Source organism: Pseudorasbora parva, chromosome 14, assembly GCF_024679245.1.
Source record: "Pseudorasbora parva isolate DD20220531a chromosome 14, ASM2467924v1, whole genome shotgun sequence".
In the NCBI taxonomy this organism is placed as follows: domain Eukaryota; kingdom Metazoa; phylum Chordata; class Actinopteri; order Cypriniformes; family Gobionidae; genus Pseudorasbora; species Pseudorasbora parva.
In genome coordinates, this window is record NC_090185.1 from 1,053,836 (window position 1) to 1,072,762 (window position 18,927).

At 45.4% G+C, this 18,927-nt stretch overlaps 2 protein-coding genes across 4 annotated transcripts; one reads left to right on the forward strand and one right to left on the reverse strand.

Moving 5' to 3' along the window:
* Positions 1-641: 641 nt before the first annotated feature.
* On the forward strand, positions 642-7,815 carry usp49 (ubiquitin specific peptidase 49). Of its 3 annotated transcripts, none has more exons than XM_067415138.1 (7): positions 642-1,084; positions 1,814-1,896; positions 1,952-3,402; positions 4,325-4,529; positions 5,004-5,112; positions 5,194-5,399; positions 7,256-7,815. In XM_067415138.1, exons 3-7 carry the CDS (start codon positions 2,029-2,031, stop codon positions 7,357-7,359), a joined length of 1,998 nt encoding a protein of 665 aa, XP_067271239.1. In that variant the 5' UTR covers positions 642-1,084; positions 1,814-1,896; positions 1,952-2,028; the 3' UTR covers positions 7,360-7,815. The 3 variants fall into 3 exon arrangements, with proteins under 3 accessions (XP_067271239.1, XP_067271238.1, XP_067271240.1); XM_067415137.1 differs by having other exon boundaries at positions 1,970-3,402; XM_067415139.1 differs by having other exon boundaries at positions 642-901; positions 1,970-3,402.
* Positions 7,816-9,249: 1,434 nt separating this feature from the next.
* On the reverse strand, positions 9,250-18,905 carry tmcc2 (transmembrane and coiled-coil domain family 2). The gene is made up of 5 exons (XM_067415140.1): positions 18,598-18,905; positions 17,275-17,628; positions 16,328-16,938; positions 13,536-13,671; positions 9,250-10,375 (listed from the first exon to the last, which is right to left on the reverse strand). Exons 1-5 carry the CDS (start codon positions 18,598-18,600, stop codon positions 10,076-10,078), a joined length of 1,404 nt encoding a protein of 467 aa, XP_067271241.1. The 5' UTR covers positions 18,601-18,905; the 3' UTR covers positions 9,250-10,075.
* Positions 18,906-18,927: the final 22 nt, after the last annotated feature.

The window sequence follows — 18,927 nt, forward strand, 5'->3', positions numbered from 1 at the left end:
CTGTGGCAATAGCCAACAATACATTGTATGGGTCAAAATTATCAATTTTTCTTTAATGCCAAAAATCACTAGGATATTAAGATCAGGTTCCATTAAGATGTTTTGTTAATATACCATAAATGTATTATTAGTAGTAATATGCAAGGCTAAGGACTTCATTTGGACAACTAAAGGAGATTTCCTCAAAATTCAGATTTTTTTGCACCCTCAGATTCCAAATATTAACCAAACAAACCAATGGAAAGATTATTTAATTAATAAATTAACACTATGACTGGTTTTGTGATCACGTTATCTTGAAATGTAAACTATAAGTTACTAAATACCCCATTCACTCAATTTTATAATCTTAGCCAGTTCAAACTCTGATTTAGGATTTAACTACAGTCGCAAAGCATGCTGGGTAAGCGGTGCCTCAGGCACGTTACTTTACTGTAAAGTCCATACGTTAGTCTTTTTGCAGTTTATATTTTGAATATAATCAGTGTATTAGTTTTATATGCACTTCTTATGATTTTAGTGCAAAATAAATCTGATCGTGATTTGTCCGAGGTTAATCTTTTCATCTGACCCCGCCTCTGGAGCTTTAAAAACCTGACGGACGTCTCCAAAAGCCGGCCAGAGTCCGCCATCTCAACCAATCAGAACAACGTGGCGAGGAGATTGATCGCTCCTCGGCCAATCAGAGCGCAGTGACGCCGGCGCTGGGCGAGTTTGGTTGAACCGAAAATGGTGACAGCTCGCGCGTGCGGATGATGGCGGTAAATAACAGCCGAAAGCGAGTGTGAAAAAAACCCCGCTAATATTAACCGTCATTTTACCCGTCAAACATATTTACCGGCTGTTTTGTGGAGAACTCGCGCGGAGGGCCCGGTTAAAAGCTGATCGGGGGGTTTTCAGTGTGAGTTTTTATTCTGTGGCTGCGGCTCTTTCTGGTTTTTGTTCCACGGATTTAAAGTAACAGATCTCTCGCGCCGGTATAAACACGCGCACAAACGCACCGATTAACCGCCGGTACTGGAACCTCCCGGATCCGCCGCTACCGCGAATTCCGCGTGTCTCCCGGCGGAGCGTCTTTTGTTCTGTAAGTAGCGCTAGCGGGTTAGCACACACACACACACATATATACACAAACATTCAAACAACAGAGACACACTCTCATAACACGCACACGGCATTGTGTGACAAACACAGAGAAACACTCAAATACTAAAGACTAATTCTTGTATACACAATCACGCACTCTCAAATATACACACACAGTGCATATAATGCAGGACAAACATCTAGCTAAGTTATGAAAACATTTCTGAATGCTCTCAAAACATTTTTATTTTTTTACTTAATGTTTTTTTCCTTCTTGGTAGTGCGAATGTTAAAATATTGTGGGAACGTTACTTTTGAATATTATTGGAACGTTCCGAAACAAGTCGTAACTTTTTTTTTTTAAAGTGCCAAACGTACAACTGACCAGTAAATGTTTTTACAAAATGTTTAAACATTTTGAGAACGCTATTATGCTGCATTCACGTGCTCTCGGAATTATCGTAAAAATGAGTTTCCTAGGTAAAAATTGCACATGAACGCCCTCCTATTTTAAAATTTGAATTGCATGAGCTCGTAATCACGACTTCAGAAGTAGGAATTATCAAATTTCCGATAGCACGTGAATGCAGCATTAATAGACCAGATAACGTTACCGGAAGAACGCTGAGAGAACCTTCCCAGAACGTCAAGTTCTTGATAAGTGTTAGCTATACAGATCAGGAGTGTTTGATTTCACAAGTAAGTAAAGTGCGTTTTTCGTCCACAGTTTTCGTCAGCGTTATGAAGTCCTTTAAACTCTACGGCAGCGGGACACATCCGCTCTGATGCTGAAGCTTACCGTTTCTCACAGTGAGTAGCTTTTCAACGATTTTACAGATGTTGTGTTGATGACTATTATAAGTAGCCTCTCTCTTGTCCTCAGGATGAGCGCGGTCATGGCGTGTGGTTCCTGACTCCGAGTGCTCATGCGTGTTGGGAGAAATGGATCGCTGTAAGCATGTGGTGCGGCTACGATTGGGCCACGGCCACTCCATCCTCAACCCGCAAATGTGGCGCTGCGTGGACTGCGAAACCACAGAGTCAGTTTGGGCTTGTCTAAAGTGCGCCCATGTGGCGTGTGGACGCTACATGGAAGAACACTCTCTGAGCCACTTCAAACAGACGCAGCATCCGCTAGCCATGGACGTACGCGAACTAGACGTGTTCTGTTTCGCGTGCGGAGATTACGTGTTGAACGATAACGTCGAGGGTGACTTGAAGCTCCTCCGAGGGGCTTTATCGACGGTCCGCAGCCCAGGTCAGCGATCTCTGCGGTCGGCTACGGCCGATGGCGGACTTCGAGTGTGTGAGATTGGCGCGGGTTTGCGTCCTGCCATGCACATGGCATTATGGCACCGACGGAAAACTCTCCTCCAAAGTGCCTTGCGCCACTGGAAGAGCCGGCAACAAGAGGAACAGAGAAAGCGCGAAGAAAAGCATGAGCAAGAGCGAGAGGAGAAGCGAAGACAACGTAGGGAGGTCAAGAAACGGCTGATGGGCGAACTAGCTAATGTCCCGCCACGGAAAAGCGCGCGGCTGCTCACGCAAGCTCCACGTCCGACACTCGCCCTTATTCCTCGAAAGTTCCGCGACCCTCCGGAACGACTCCCTTCGGCTCCCAAACAGTCCCTACTTTCGGTATCCAGTAAGCCTCTTTCGCGGAAACCCCTACGAAGCACGGGTCGCTTGCACCGCTATCACGCATCGCAGTCGTCGCGCCGCAGAAAACTAGCGCCGGGAGTCACAGGACTGCGCAATCTTGGCAACACGTGCTACATGAACTCCATCCTCCAGGTGCTGAGCCACTTGCAGAAGTTCCGGGAGTGTTTTCTCACACTGGATTTGTGCGAGACGGAGGAGTTGCTCGCTAAGACTAAGAACTCTGGGGGGACCGCGGCCCTCACTGCGTTGAAGACGGGTGCCGCTACCACCACACCGGTGAGCAAACAAAACATCCTGCCAAGTTTGAGCTCAGCGGAATTGGTGCAACCAAAAGAGCCGCGGTCCTCATCCCGGCAGCAGATGTCATTGTGTCACGAGTTGCACACGCTCTTCCGGGTCATGTGGTCGGGCCGGTGGTCGCTGGTATCGCCTTTCGCAATGCTGCATTCCGTGTGGAACCTGATTCCAGCGTTCCGCGGATACGACCAGCAGGATGCGCAGGAGTTCTTGTGCGAGCTTCTGGATAAAGTCCAGCAGGAACTGGAGTCGGACGGACCTAAGAAACACTTCCTGATTCCCATCACCCAACGGAAACTGTCCAAACAAGTCCTCAAAGTGCTCAACACTATCTTCCACGGACAGCTGCTCAGCCAGGTGACGTGCAACTCACCCCTTTTTTTTAGATCTTGAATCGATCAAATAATCGCATTTAAGACTCGAGGCCAAAATTGGCATGCAAAATTTTTGCCCGTCAAAAAATAAATTCAACCTCACGTTATGGCAATCACGCTTCCACACTGCCTCCAAAACTTTCGTCTGTCAAAAATAAAATTATATATATCTGAACAGTTTCGATTTTCTACGTTTTTGCATCCATAAAAACGAATTTTGATTCCATTCCATTTGATTCATATTATTGTATCAAAAATACTACAAATATCACCGCTATAATTATTGCACAACAAGTCCCTGTAAACCGTGTGCACGGATCCATACCTTAGACATACTGCCAGTCTCGGAAATATGTGTTCTTCTTTTTATTATGTGTGTCAGTATCGCTAGCAAAGCTTCAAACTGAGCCACTAATACTAAAGTAAACTTTGGATCGGCCCGGATAATCCCACTTGATAATGAGCTGGAAATCTCCTTCCTCTTCATGATCGCAGGAGTGGATGGACCCAATATTTCCTCTTTCTTCTCTTTTTAAAATCATCCTCACTACTCAAAGACGTCATTTTGTCTTGTTTTGTGTTTTTTTCCCGTAAAGCATTCATTAATATGCATGCGTGACACATTTTTCTAGACTTAAGACTATATTATGGGGAAGGATTTTTTTTTTTTTTGGTTCACTTTTACTCGGGACATGCTAGCTGGCAACATAGGATTCCATTCATTAAAGGCTAAGCTAGCGGCGACCCTGCCAAACTAAAACAATGCATGCACTGAGACACAAATGCATTTGGCCACATATCTAAATGTAGGAAAGAAGTTGAATAAGCCCTATTTCTAAAAACGCTGGAGTGTTCCTTTAACTTGCTGGGTGAATTATTGAATAATCCATGTTTCTATCCTGAAGGTAACGTGTCTGTCCTGCAAGCGCAAGTCAAACACGGTGGAGCCGTTCTGGGATTTGTCTCTAGAGTTCCCAGAACGATACCACCGCATGGAGAAGCCCAGCGCCGCGACGTGTCAACGGAGCTGCTCCCTGTCGGAGATGCTCGCCAAGTTCACCGAGACGGAAGCTTTGGAGGGTTGCATTTACGCCTGCAACTTCTGCAACAGTAAGCGCATCTCTTTTAGGCCTTGTTTACACCTGGTGTTAAGATGCGTTTTGGTCAATCGGATCACACATTCCCACTTACACCTGCCGTTTGAATCCGTCTCTCCTGTCCACTTCTGTCCTGATTTCTTCTGGGTCTGTGTAAGGTAATGTAAGGGCTTTTTCATATCTTTGAGTGTGTGTGTTAGAAATCAGGATGTTTTTTCTCTTCAAACCAAACTTGGGTCTCCATGTGACAAAGCTTAAATCCCGTTTTGCTAGCTTGCTTTCCATAGTGTTTACACAGTAGCTAAGTCTGTACGCAAGCTATCCAATCTTTGGAAGTGGTTGTAATTGGACAAGCTCAGTATTTAGCATCGTCCACTTGTGATCCGATCGACCAAAGAGCATTTTTATACCAGCTAGTGCTTGCATACTTGAAGAATTGATCTTCCTCCCAGTTGTTGATGCATTTATCTTTAATTTTCCGTTTCAGGAAAGCGCCGCAAATCGTCCCATAAGCCCCTGTCTCTTTCGGAGGCCTGTAAGCAGTTACTCATCTGCCGTTTACCTCAGGTGCTGCGGCTACACCTCAAACGCTTCCGGTCAGTCTGAACTCTTCCCAAGTTTCAGCTCGACTCCTTTGAACCCGCCTCGTGCTAACGGCTCCGTCCTTGTGTTTGCAGGTGGTCCGGTCGGAACCACAGGGAGAAGATTGGCGTCCACGTGGCTTTTGATCAGGTCCTGAATATACAACCATACTGCTGCTCGGACGCCGCTCCGATGCCGCAGAGAGAAGCCTATACCTATGACCTATCTGCTGTAGTGATGCATCATGGGAAAGGCTTTGGCTCAGGGCACTACACGGCCTACTGTTATAACACTGAAGGAGGTGAGTCGCAGTTCTGGACAAGCGAGGCCACAATTGGTATGACTGCGACCCTTGGTTTAAAGGATTAGTTCACCTCAAAATGAACATTTCCTGATCGTTTCCTCACCCCATCTCATACAAGATGGCCATGCCTTTCTTTCTTCAGTGGAAAAGAAATTACGTTTTTTGAGGAAAACATTCCAGGATTTTTCTCCATATAATAGAATTCAATGGGAACCAACGATTGAAGGTCCAAATCAATGAGGAAGAGCTTCAGAGACTCTTAGAGGAATAGAGTCTGATCCACACAAACTAGAAAAATGTATACTATAAGCACAATTGCTCGTCTTGCGCTGCTTTGGGTCAGGGATCATGTAATCACGTTGGAAATTTCACGTCTAATGTAGGGGAATGTACTGCCCTCGTGTTTACAAACTGAACATGCGAAGACAAACACAAAACGGTAAACCGACAATATCAGACAGTTTTGAAGATTGAGGAGAATATGAGATGGAGTTTTGAGAACTGAGAATATGAGAACTGTCCTCCTCCTCCACACTTTTAAACATGGGGGTAGTAGTTCAGTCTATGTCTAGCGTGACCTTTCCAACGTTATTACATTACCCGTGTCACGTTGCAGAGCAAGATGAGCAATTGTGCTTAAAGTATAAATGTTTCGTTTTTTTTAGTAAATGTCGGATGGTTTGTCTGGATCAGACTCTATTCCTCTGGGATCATCAGAGCCTCTGAAGCTCTTCCTCTGAAACTGCATTGATTTGGACCTTCAACCATTGGTTCCCATTGAAGTCCATTATGTGGAGAAATGTTTTCCTCAACTTTCATTTCTTTTTGACTGAAAAAAGACAGAGAGGTGAGGAAAGTATCAGGAAATTATCATTTTTAAGCATCCAATCCTTTAAAGGATTAATTCAGTTTTAAATAAACTTTTACTGATAGTTTCCTCACCCCCATCTCATCCAAGATGTCCTTGTCTTTCTTTCTTTAGTGGATAAGAAATGAAGGTTTTTGATGAAAACACTCCAGGATTTTTCTCCATATAATGGACTTCAATGGGCCTCAAACGGCTCAAGGGCCGAATGAGTTTCAGCGCAGCTTCAGAGGGCTTTAAACGACAGCAGACGATGAATAAGGGTCTTATCTAGACAAACCATCGCTCATTTAAACAAAAAATAAAGGAGTTTAAGTTTTATCAGCACAAATGCTGGCCTTGCTCTGTTCTGTGACGTTCGTTACGTTGAAAAGATCACGCTTGACGAGGGCGGAAGAACGAGTCTGTGTTTACGAATGTTCGTAAAAACGTTTTTGAACGATAAGCTGACACAAAGTCTGAATGTGTGTGTATGGTCCTCCTTCCACACATTTGTAAACACTGACTTGGTACTTCTGCCTTCGTCAAGCGGGACATTTTCAACGTCACAAACGCGTCTCACAGAACGGAGCAAGGCCAGCATGTGCTTATAAAACTTAAACTATTTTATTTTGTGTTTAAATGGCGATGGTTTGTCTAGATAAGACCCTTATTCGTCGTTTAAACCCCTCTGAAGCTCATTTGGCCCTTGAGCCGTTTGAGGCCCATTGAAGTCCATTATATGGAGAAAAATCCTGGAGTGTTTTCATCAAAAACCTTCATTTCTTTTCCACTAAAGAAAGAAAGACACGACTATTTAGAAGTGAACTAATCCTTTAAGCAAGCGGTTGAATTCTTCATGAGTGAACAACACTTTCCATTATTAACTCCTTAGTGTCACTAGTACTCATGCATTGCAGTTTAAGAAACATGAGAGGAAGCGGACTGCGGTTCAAATGCACCGTGGTTGTTCTGCGTGCATGCCGTAGTAATCGTGTTTGTCTTGCAGGTTTCTGGGTTCACTGTAACGACTCTGAGATGAACGTGTGCAGTGTGGAGGAGGTTTGCAGCACTCAGGCCTACATCCTGTTCTACACGCAACGCTCCTCTTAGACCTGTCTCTCTATCTCTCTCTCGCTTTCCTCTCTCTCTCTACCTGTTTCTCTCATTGGAGGTCTGTTCCTGACATCAGCAGTGAGACTCAGAGATTGATTGGTCTCTGCTGGCACGGTCACACTTTACCCAGGGCATTCAGGACCAAACTACACTCACCTGCAGGGTCCAGAACAGCAGGGACACACACACGGAAAAACAAACTGAGTACTGGAGTCCCTCTGCTGTCGAAGAGAGAGAGACGGACGCTCATCCTGGAGAGAAATGCGACAGCAATATGATCATCAAACACTCTGAATCAGGAATTCTTCACCTTTGATACTGCGACTGTTTTTCTACTCTCTTTCTATTTGGGACGAAAATCAGGAAAACAGAGAAAGCCTCTTCATTTACATCAGTGGTAAATGACTGAACAATCTTATGACGCTGAATGTCTTTAGTTGTGTGTGAGAGAGTGTGTGTTGAGTGGAAGGGTGTGACTGCTGACCTCTTACCCTTGACCTTTGTCCTGTTTTGTGAGAGCACCTGTTATCAACTTTATTGATCTTGTGGGATCTTTCTGATGATAGTGAATAAAGAAAAAAAATCATGAAACCTTGTGATGTCTGTTTTATACTTGAGGCGCCTATTATTGATGATTGGATGAATAGGCATAGAGACAAATCAAGTTCAGCAATTTCTTAATCTTGTGTAATTGGTATAGGATATTTGTATGTTTAAAGATTAATTTGTCACTCTAAAATAAACATTTAAATGTAAAAAAGTTACAACACCTGAACATTTTCCCTTCTCCTAAGGTTCCATAAACTTGGGTTGATTAAAAGCTAATAATTAAAAAAAAAAATCAAAGATTAAATATTTGTTTACCTGCAACAATGAACATGCAAATTTACTGAGGAAATATTACCTTAAAAAATCCCTGAATACTTTTAGGTCAAAGAGGTTCAGAATGACAAAAACATTTGTGAATAACATAATTTAACCTAGAAATCTTGTTTGTTAAATACGGTCACGGTTGGCCACCCTGTGAAAGGATGTACAAACAACACCAAATTAAGCAAATGTGTATATAGTTTACATACATTCATTAAAAAAGCACCTATTTCACCACTTGCTCTGATATAACATTAAATCGTCTCCAAAAAACTGAATGAATATTATTAAACTCACAACATTTGTCAAATCCAATGTCGTCTCCAGAAGTGCTCATTGTATTCGTCTAGGAATATTGGTCCAAACTGGACTCGTTTCTGTTGTTTACTGAATAAATGTACCGTTATAAAAGCGCGCGTAATTTTAGCGCGTAAATTACCTCAGACGGTCGCCCGTCAACTACACTAAATATTGCGTTTATTATCCCTGTTAAATGTGAAAATGATAGATCTATAAAAATATTAGAGCGTTTATCTAAGCGTACGACATCTGATTTAGCCATTCTGTCCTCGTTCCCTTTTTCCGGGCACAGTCAAACGTATTTGCATAATATTAATTAAAGGGAGCCCATGCTTACCATTAGAAAGATAACGAGGGATCTGCCAACTGTTGTAAAACCTACATCTGACCGCCAGGTGGCGCCGTTAACATGTCGATCATGCGGTAAACCGAACGATTTATTTATAGATTTGTGACGAACTCAGAATCATCAACCTAGTGGAAAGGAGACTGTTTCGTAAACCGTGTTGTGTATCATCGTGTTTCAAGTTATCAAATATTTAACTATTCATCATTTTGAGCTGGTTCATGTGACTCAGTGTAATCCATCCTGGGATTAATGAATTTGATCCGGATTAAAATCTGCATCTGGATTGCAGATTGTGCACCAATGCCAAAAATATGTTCACCCAGAAACTAATACTAATACACGGAGGCCCTAATGAAAACAAAAGCCTATATTTGCAAATGTATTTATTAAGAATACAGTGGTGGTGTGATTTAGCAAACGGGTAGAAATATGAGAAATGTGATCAAGCCGATGGAGCGTGTTACACTATTACTGTGTTTACAAAAATGCTCTGATGACGGATAGATTCTTCACTACTGGCGTTATGTGTCTGCCTTTTCACCCTAGTCAAATATCACTGAACAATGACAATGTTTTCACTGTCCTCCGTAATGAGATATATAACAGACACTGTGTTCCACAGAGACAAAACAAACTAAACGCAACACATTTTCCCACACAGTTTTGGTGTCAAAGTTCCTATGGATGTCCCCGTGTGTTGGTATTAAAGCCATGCATCAGCAGAAGACCATTCTCTGGGGCCTATTGCACAAAACTAGAATAAGGGATTAAGCCAGAATATTTTGGTTATCCAGGCTCAGTTTATCCGCTAATATACAGTTATCTTTCGTTATCGTTCTTGGTGTGAGTGTGCCTATAGGGTACGTTTACACGACAGCGGTGGACTAAATTTTGCATACAGATGACAAGCTCACCAAGATATCCCGGATGAATCCCTTATCCGAGTTTTGTGCAATAGGCCCCTGGACTGTCCGCTCTAAGAACCAGTTTTAACATTCATTAGTTAAAGCAAAAATGAGCTCAGTGGACTAAAACAGGAAAGAAACCCATTCAGAAGGAAAAGACGGGGAATGTTGAGGCCATGTGTCTCCGTACTGTCTCTTTCTTATACATCCTTCACGCTCTCACCCAGTTCTGGTAGGAGAGGAGGGATGCGTCACAGTTAGTTCTGAGCGTGTGTTTTGTTTGTGTTTTTCAGCTGGGCAGCAAACACAGCTCAAGCCAATCCCAGTGTTTCCACAATGTGACCAGGAAGAGTGCCAGGGCGAGGGTGGCACCGACGCGGGCGCGCGTCTTCATGAGGGGCGTGATGAAGTTGGCCATGGTGGAGACGAACACCAGCAGAACCGCCATTAGGGCCAGGATGACGTTGATGAGCTTCCCCAGCAGAGCTCGTGCGTTTGCGTTCTCCACGCCCTCCAGTTGGACCACCTGCTGCTGTTGCTGCTGCAGCTCCAGTTTGGTAATGCGGGTGAGGCAGGATTCGACGGCCTCCTGCACACAAACACACGTACAGAACTTCGTCAAGTATGCAAGCTCCAACGTCCCTCTCGGAGAGATTGGCATGGGGATGGCAATGTTAAAGTCCCCTTCAAAATGAGCATGTCCTGATAATTTCCCCATCTCATCCAAGATGTTCATGTCTTTCTTTCTTCAGTCGAAAAGAAATTAAGTTGAGGAAAAATTCCAGGATTTTTCTCCTCATAATGGACTTCAATGGGAACCTTCCTCAAATCAATGAGGAAGAGCTTCAGAGACTCTGATGTTTCCAGAGGAATAGAGTCTGATCCACACAAACCATCTGACATTTACTAAACATTTAATCACTTTTTAACCTCAAATGTTCGACTCAGTGTTGTTCTTCTTCACGGCGTGTGATGTCATCATGTCTGAAAGGTCACATGATGCAGTTGAATGTGCCAAAAACTCTCTCTCATGTTCTCCTCACACTTTAAATTGTCCGCCACTGTTGTTTTGCACGTTCGTTTTAGCACTGGGTCGGCATTTTTCACCTGCGTCGTGATCTTTCCCACGTGATGATGTCAGTCGCCGTGACGAATCACAACACAGAGGTTGCACCTTTGAGGTTAAAAAGTGAATGAATGTTTATTTGTGTTAAAAAAGTCTGATGGTTTGTCTGGATCAGACTCTGTTCCTCTGGGATTATCAGAGCCTCTGAAGCTCTTCCTCTGAAACTGCGGACCTTCAACCGTTGGTTCCCACTGGAGTCCATTATGTGGAGAAAAATCCTGGAATGTTTTCTTCAATTTAATATCTTTTCGACTGAAAAAACGTAAGACATGAGCGAGGAAACGATCAGGAAATGTTCATTTTAAAGTGGAATAACCCCCATTGCAGATCTAAGCAACCAATCAGCTGTGCTCGATAACGATGTGATCAGAGGTGTAGTGGTAAAAAAAGAGGTGGGTAAACTATAAATTCTGGGTGACTGCATCGTGGTCACGGTGGGCCACTGCCGACCGGTGTATGCAGCCCGATCTCACGGCAACTCGTACTATTACGAGGTGGCTAATATGAGCACATATGAGAGAACACACTAGAACATATTCACATTAAACAAGCTGGAATCAAAGAATTTGACTTTTGTCTTAAAAAATTACTTAAGCCGACTAATCGATTATCAAAATAGTTGTCGATTTCAGTTTTTGCCAATTGCTAATGAGGCAGGTGCAGATTAACGACAGAAGGATCAATTTGGTGCCACATATTTTAATTTAAAGAAAACTCAGTTTCTGGTTTCTGTAATCAACAGAAGATTAATCAACAGACAATATAAGTTGGACTGTAGTTTCCACAAGTGTAGCCTAATGGCTGCCGACATTAACAGACGATTTTGCTAAACTATAAAAACAAGAAAACCAAAAATGTTCTATTTGAACACAAAATACACTGCATCATTACAGCTTTATTACAGGGTTTCGACATGCTCTCTACATTAAACCAGCTGCCTGTGATTAATTAATATCACAACATTGTCCAGAGTGCCTCTTTGTCCACTTGAAAAGTGATTGAAAAGTGTCACAAGCTGATTAAATGTACTACAAATGGATAATTGTCATTTTGAAAATTTCTGGATATCCATTTTTGAATCTTGGTTGCGTGTCGTTCATGAATGATTCGTTCATTTTGAACGAATCTTTAATATGACTCGGGACTACGGAGTTGTCTCAGAGAGTGATTTGTTCATTTTGAACGAATCTTTAATATGACTCGGGACTACCGAGTTGTCTCAGAGAGTGAGTCGTTCATTTTGAACGAATCTTTAATATGACTCGGGACTACCGAGTTGTCTCAGAGAGTGATTCGTTCACTTTGTTTTGACTGCACGTGCGCATTACGCAACATATGGGTTCTGATTGTTCTGATTCTGAATCGACAGGTGAGATCCGAGTCTTTTGTTCTTCCTGTCAGTCCCATAGAGACGGGAAGAGAAAAGATTGGTTCATTTTGCTGAGCGAGACTCAAAGATCCGAGTCAGTAAAATGATCCGAACTTCCCACTACTCTCACTGACAGTTGCAGCACGATATGAAAGACAACCAATGAAAATTAATAATATGAAACTAAAACGACACAAGCTTAATTTACAATGGCTTAGGAACTGTAGGCTATTTAGAAGTGGATGAACTCTATTTAGAGGTGGATAAACGCACTTTGGAGGTGGGTAAACGCTATTTCTGAATTTTGGGAGGTGCGTAAACGGCGTTTACGTGCGTTTAGCCTCCACTACATCCCTGGATGTGATCCCTACCAAATCTAAAGTACTTTCCAATAATCCTCATTATAATTATTCATAGGCAGAATAAGGGGCAGGGCCTGGTTGAGTTAGTTAGTAGTGTGTTGAAACTGCCAGTTATGGTAAGGGGCGAGACATTTTCCAAACACTAAACACAACACAATGCTCCAGCCGACCAATCAGAGCACAGTGTGCTTTTCAGAAGGAGGGGCTTCATAAGCCCCTTTCACACTGCACGTCGGAGCCGCAATATTCCCGGAACATTGCCGGGTCGCCTTCTGTGTGAAAGCAACCACGTCCCGGCATTGATTACCGAACTGAACCCAGGTCGGGGACCTAGTAACATTGCGGGGTTCGACCTGGGACGAGCGCTGTGTGAACAAAAGCCGAAACTAATGCCGCAGCGTGTGCGTAGTTATCGTGCGACTCCTAGAGCTTGTTTCTTCAATAACACAACCCTGCAGTGCCAGAAGAGCTCGTCTGTGTTTTAAACGCAGAGAGTGTTCGGATACAAGAGAAACTAAAATTAAACAAGCAGAAATGAGCGCAAACTGGACACAAGTCGAGACCACGGAGCTCCTTACTATCCGCGCTGAAGCGGAGATCGCTCGCCGTTATACGTCACATCAGGATGTCACGTGTCGACTCGACCCGGGACCGTTACGGGTTGTGTGTGAAAGCGCACATATTACGGTATTTCGCTGGCAGTGTGAATGGACCAAATCTAGCGGCCCGGGAACAAATGCCGGGTCGCATTATCCGTGTATTTGCCGGAATCGCAGTGTGAAAGGGGCTATAGAGACGGAACTAAAAGTTACTGACAGACTGGGACAAGAGGAGCCGCAACAATGGGGAATGTGGATAAATAATCAACATTCAAGCAGGACAACTCTCTCACCTGGATGTCTCGCGCTCTCTCGTACGACTGGTACGCCACCTTCTCCTCCATGCTGGCCAGCTCCTGCTTCAGATTGCTCATTTCGTTCTGGTGAAGTTCCGTCAGATCATTCAGTTGCTCTTCTAGACGCTCATATCTGGAGGGGAAAGAGAGAAGACACACGAACTGAACATCTAGCTCTGGAAAAATAGTGATGTTTGATTATTGAGCGAAGCGTTCTTTTAAGCCGGTGACCAGTTGAGCCGGTTCGAACTGAATCAAACTTAAGTTCCGTATTGATGATGTGCAGCAACCAGACTGTAAAAAAAATATAGACGTAGTGTCCGTAATGCCACCCATAGGATTCTAAAGCGTAGAGACTGGCCGTCGCAGTCACACCCAGAAAACTGAAAATGGGCAAAGAGGCGGGACATGGGCGGAGCTGAGGCAACACGATGACTAACAGACGGCAGATAAATGGCTATCCACCCGTCACTTAAAGTGGCCACACCCTTAATTATGCAGAACTTTAATGGTTCCTGCACACTCCTTTGCGAATGTTGCTTGTCAGACTGTACGAAAATAATCGCCACTGTAAGATCTCAGCTGTCATTAATGTCAGACTGTACGATAGTCAAGCCGCGCTACAAACGGACGCAAACAAGAAAACTCGTCGGGAGTTTTAGATCATCAATGAATGCGTTCGGTGACAGTGAGCTGCATTGCACGTGGGATTGAAATAGTGACTACAAAGAAATCTCTAGTTCTCGTTTTGGTCAAACAAAAAACGAGATATTTGACTGTCGTCGTAGGAGGAGTCACACTGTAGGATTGTGCGCCAAATCTTCTGACACTGCCATAATTTCGTCTGAGGTAACCCCCCTCACAGTCGTCATGAAGGGCAAAATAAGCCGTATAGACCAAAACCACAATTAGTCTCAGACTGTAAACATGTTTTATTCTGCTGTAAAGTTGGACATTTTAACGAGCTCAGTGAGATTCTGCTGCTTCTGGAGCCGCTCTAGTGGCCAGCGGAGGAACTGCAGTTTACATTACTTCAGTATCGGCTTCAGGAGCCGCTCTAGTGGCCAGTGGAGGAACTGCAGTTTACATTACTTCAGTATCGGCTTCAGGAGCCGCTCTAGTGGCCAGTGGAGGAACTGCAGTTTACATTACTTCAGTATCGGCTTCAGGAGCCGCTCTAGTGGCCAGTGGAGGAACTGCAGTTTACATTACTTCAGTATCGGCTTCTGGAGCCGCTCTAGTGGCCAGCGGAGGAACTGCAGTTTACATTACTTCAGTATCGGCTTCAGGAGCCGCTCTAGTGGCCAGAGGAGGAACTGCAGTTTACATTACTTCAGTATCGGCTTCTGGAGCCGCTCTAGTGGCCAGAGGAGGAACTGCAGTTTACATTACTTCAGTATCGGCTTCAGGAGCCGCTCTAGTGGCCAGAGGAGGAACTGCAGTTTACATTACTTCAGTATCGGCTTCTGGAGCTGCTCTAGTGGCCAGTGGAGGAACTGCAGTTTACATTACTTCAGTATCGGCTTCTGGAGCTGCTCTAGTGGCCAGTGGAGGAACTGCAGTTTACATTACTTCAGTATCGGCTTCTGGAGCTGCTCTAGTGGCCAGTGGAGGAACTGCAGTTTACATTACTTCAGTATCGGCTTCTGGAGCCGCTCTAGTGGCCAGCGGAGGAACTGCAGTTTACATTACTTCAGTATCGGCTTCAGGAGCCGCTCTAGTGGCCAGTGGAGGAACTGCAGTTTACATTACTTCAGTATCGGCTTCAGGAGCCGCTCTAGTGGCCAGTGGAGGAACTGCAGTTTACATTACTTCAGTATCGGCTTCTGGAGCCGCTCTAGTGGCCAGCGGAGGAACTGCAGTTTACATTACTTCAGTATCGGCTTCTGGAGCCGCTCTAGTGGCCAGAGGAGGAACTGCAGTTTACATTACTTCAGTATCGGCTTCAGGAGCCGCTCTAGTGGCCAGAGGAGGAACTGCAGTTTACATTACTACAGTATCGGCTTCTGGAGCCGCTCTAGTGGCCAGTGGAGGAACTGCAGTTTAAGTCACTTCTGTATTGGCTTCATAGACCGTAAAAAAATATGGACGACTCGACATCATCCGTTTCCGCTTGGCAGATTTGAAGCTTTCAGGCGCCCTTGCACGGCGCGGACATCTTGGGACCGAGTCTGCACAGTAGCGATTTTGGGACCGGAGTTGCGCAGTAGAGCGCAGGAAGTAGAGTCGCGATATCAAAAGCCCGCCCACACTCTCGCAGATGCAGAACAATTAATAATGTTGGTGTGAAATAAATAAACTCAAAGTAAACTTATTTTTAAAACGAACACCTGAAATGAAATCATCGTGATGATAACTGCCTTCAGTGACATAAACTAACTTTGGGGAAACATTTTTGAAGTGTAATTTTATTATTTAGTTTGCCTCGCGTCCATTAGAAAACACAGAGGGGCGGCTATATTGGGACCGGTCACCGGGGGGCGATCGAGGTGCGAAAGCTTCAGTAAATGAGAGGGAGACTGCAGGCTTGATTGGCTTCAACAGAAACTGGGGAAGGACAAAATGAGCACAATCCAAACTTTGAAAGGAATGAATCACAAAAGAAGCGAATGAGCCATTTCTAATTCAGACATGACCAGACTGGTCCTTAGGCTTGATTATCTGTCTCTAGACATGTTCAGTTGCTCATTCAGTGCTGTGTATGTCTTGCGGCATCGAACCGGAAGTAAAGTTTGATTCAGTTTTTATTCAAGTATCGAATTTTGCTACCGGAAAAAGTGCTGTTTTACCTGTATCGCTCCTCCTGCAGGCACTGGGTCATGTAACTGTAGTCGCTCTGCAGCTGCGCTTTCATGTCCTCGATGGCGTCCTCCATATGCACCTGGCCGACTTTAATCTCCTGCAGGCCTTCCAGCAGAGCATCCCAAGAGGAAGACGACGAATGGTGGTGGTGATGGTGGTGGTGATGGCCATCCAATCGAGGGCTGCCCATAGCGGCTCCCATCCCTGACATGGCCCCGCCGGCCCCGCCCGAATTGCTCCCGGCCGCTGACCCAGATGTCGCACTGGAGCATTCGTCGTCGCTGCCGTATTTGGGGCTGGAGACCAGCGTGGCGCTGCCGCTCAGGGCTCTGGGCGTCTCTTCCGCATGCCCGTCCTCTAGGCTGTCCTTCAGGTGGGCGATGTTGTCTGCGCTGCCGAACTTGTTGCGAATGAGGCTGGCGAACTCCCGGGGTTTGGAGACGACAGCGGTGTGCGTGAGCGCCGAGACTCCGCCCTTCACGCCTTCCACCACGCCCCCTCCGAAACCGCTGATTCCCGCGCGCATGTTTGCGCCGACATCCTTCAGCCCCTGCTGCATGTCCCGAAAAACGTCTTTAGGCTGCCGCGCAGGACCATTCTGCAGAAAACACATCATTAAGGCATTTGCACACTGAAATTTTGCATTTGTCCGAAATTTTCGCATGCGTTTTTTCGTATTTGTGATCCGAAAAATGTGTCATGCACACAGACCCTGCACACTGAGCCCGATGCGTATGAATGAATGGGTTACGGGGGAAAAACGCAGAATATCAAACTTGTTCTGAATTTTTTTTTTTGGACGGACGAAGGTTTCGGAGGCAGTGTGCAAGCGTGATTGACATAACGTGAGTTCGAATATTTTGACGTGCGAAAATTTCGGACTCCGTGTACTCTGGAGAACTGCAAAAGTTTGCATGCAACAGAGATCCCTTACCTGCTCGATCTCTTTGAGCTTCTTGTGGTAGTGCTCGAGTTTCTTGTGCAGGTGTGCAATGGTCTGCGCAGACTTCTGGTTCTTCTTCTCGAACACCTGCTTGATGCGCGACGCCTGCTGTTTGTCCGCATTATGGGCCAGTTTGAGATACTCGGCCACGTTTGCGTCACGGGCTTCCTGCTCCACGCGGATCTGCTCCGTGATCTTCAGGATCTTCTGCTGCAGGTGTTCGAGCGCCGCTCGTGTCCTCTGGATCTCGCCGTCCGATCCCGCCTCCACGCTGATGTTCCCATCCGACCCGCCATGGCTCACGGAGGGCGGCAGGCCGAGAGTGGACACTTCGCTTTTATCCAGCTGCGTGCACACAACCAAAGCACGAGCGCATGAGTGAGTGCTCACGTCTGTTTACAACGCTCTGAGAGAGACGGCCTGACCCACTTTCCACACACATCACAGTAAGAGAAGAAACACACCAGCGCCCGATGGAAACGGTCAGCCATGCACACCACAGACAAATCAACAGAGATTATACATCGGAAATGAAGGCAGCGTCTCCACTCCCAGACGCGTCAGAAAGCGCAGCACCTCAACCTCCAGCCGTAAACACATTCTAGCATGCCAGGAACAAGCGTGTAAAGATGCATTAACTTGCCTGTACAAAACTGCATGCTAGAATGTGTGTTTCTCTGAGACGAGGCTTGTTGTGTCACACACACACACCTTTTAAGAGTAAAGCATCTTTTAACGCATGTGTTACCTGTGGGGAGCATGCGCATGTGTGCGATCTACAGGCCGTGTTTAGAATGTGGGTTAGAACTGACAAACACACACACACACACACACACACACACACACACACACACAGGCCACTCGCAGACGCGCCAGAAAGCGAAGCATCTCAACCTGCGCTTAAATAAGCGTGTTTCATGAACACATGCATGTGCCTCGTCTCAGGGAAACAGTTTCTAGCATGCTGTGAACGCGCATGTACAGATGCATTAACCTTAACGTGTGTGTTCAGAGGGGTTGCCTGCATGCTAGAATGTGAGGCATGTTGTGTCACACACACACCTTTTTAGGGTAATGCATCTTTTAATGCATGTGTGTACGATCTACAGGCCGCGTTTAGGATGTGGGTTAGAATTGAGTGGTGCGGGACAGCAAACACACACACACACACACACACACACGCATGACACCTGCGGTGTGAATCAGGGACATGTGTCAGGCGAGTTACACGCAGACGGGTGATGATGGACAGATGATGGACAGATGATGGATGGACGGCACAACATAGGAACAGATTAATTTGCGATAGATTACCATGATCTTCAGTGCAGGATGTGCAGCTTCACTGCAGAGACGTGTAAGAGGGCCATTTCCCTCCCGTCTGTCTCTCTCTGTCTCTCTGCGTCCACCCCTCCCCCTCTCCTCTATCTGTCTATCTCTCAGTCCGGTCTGCCATGCTTTACATCAGAGTCATGATCTGTTCGCTTCTCTCATCTTTGTCTCGGCCGTTTCTCGCGTTCCGTTCTGGTCTTTCCGGCCGTGTGTGTGTCTGAGTGTTTCGACGAGGCTGCGGACTCGGAGCAGATGAGCTGAGGGGGAGGGGAGATCAGCGGAGCATGCGTCACACACACACACACACACACA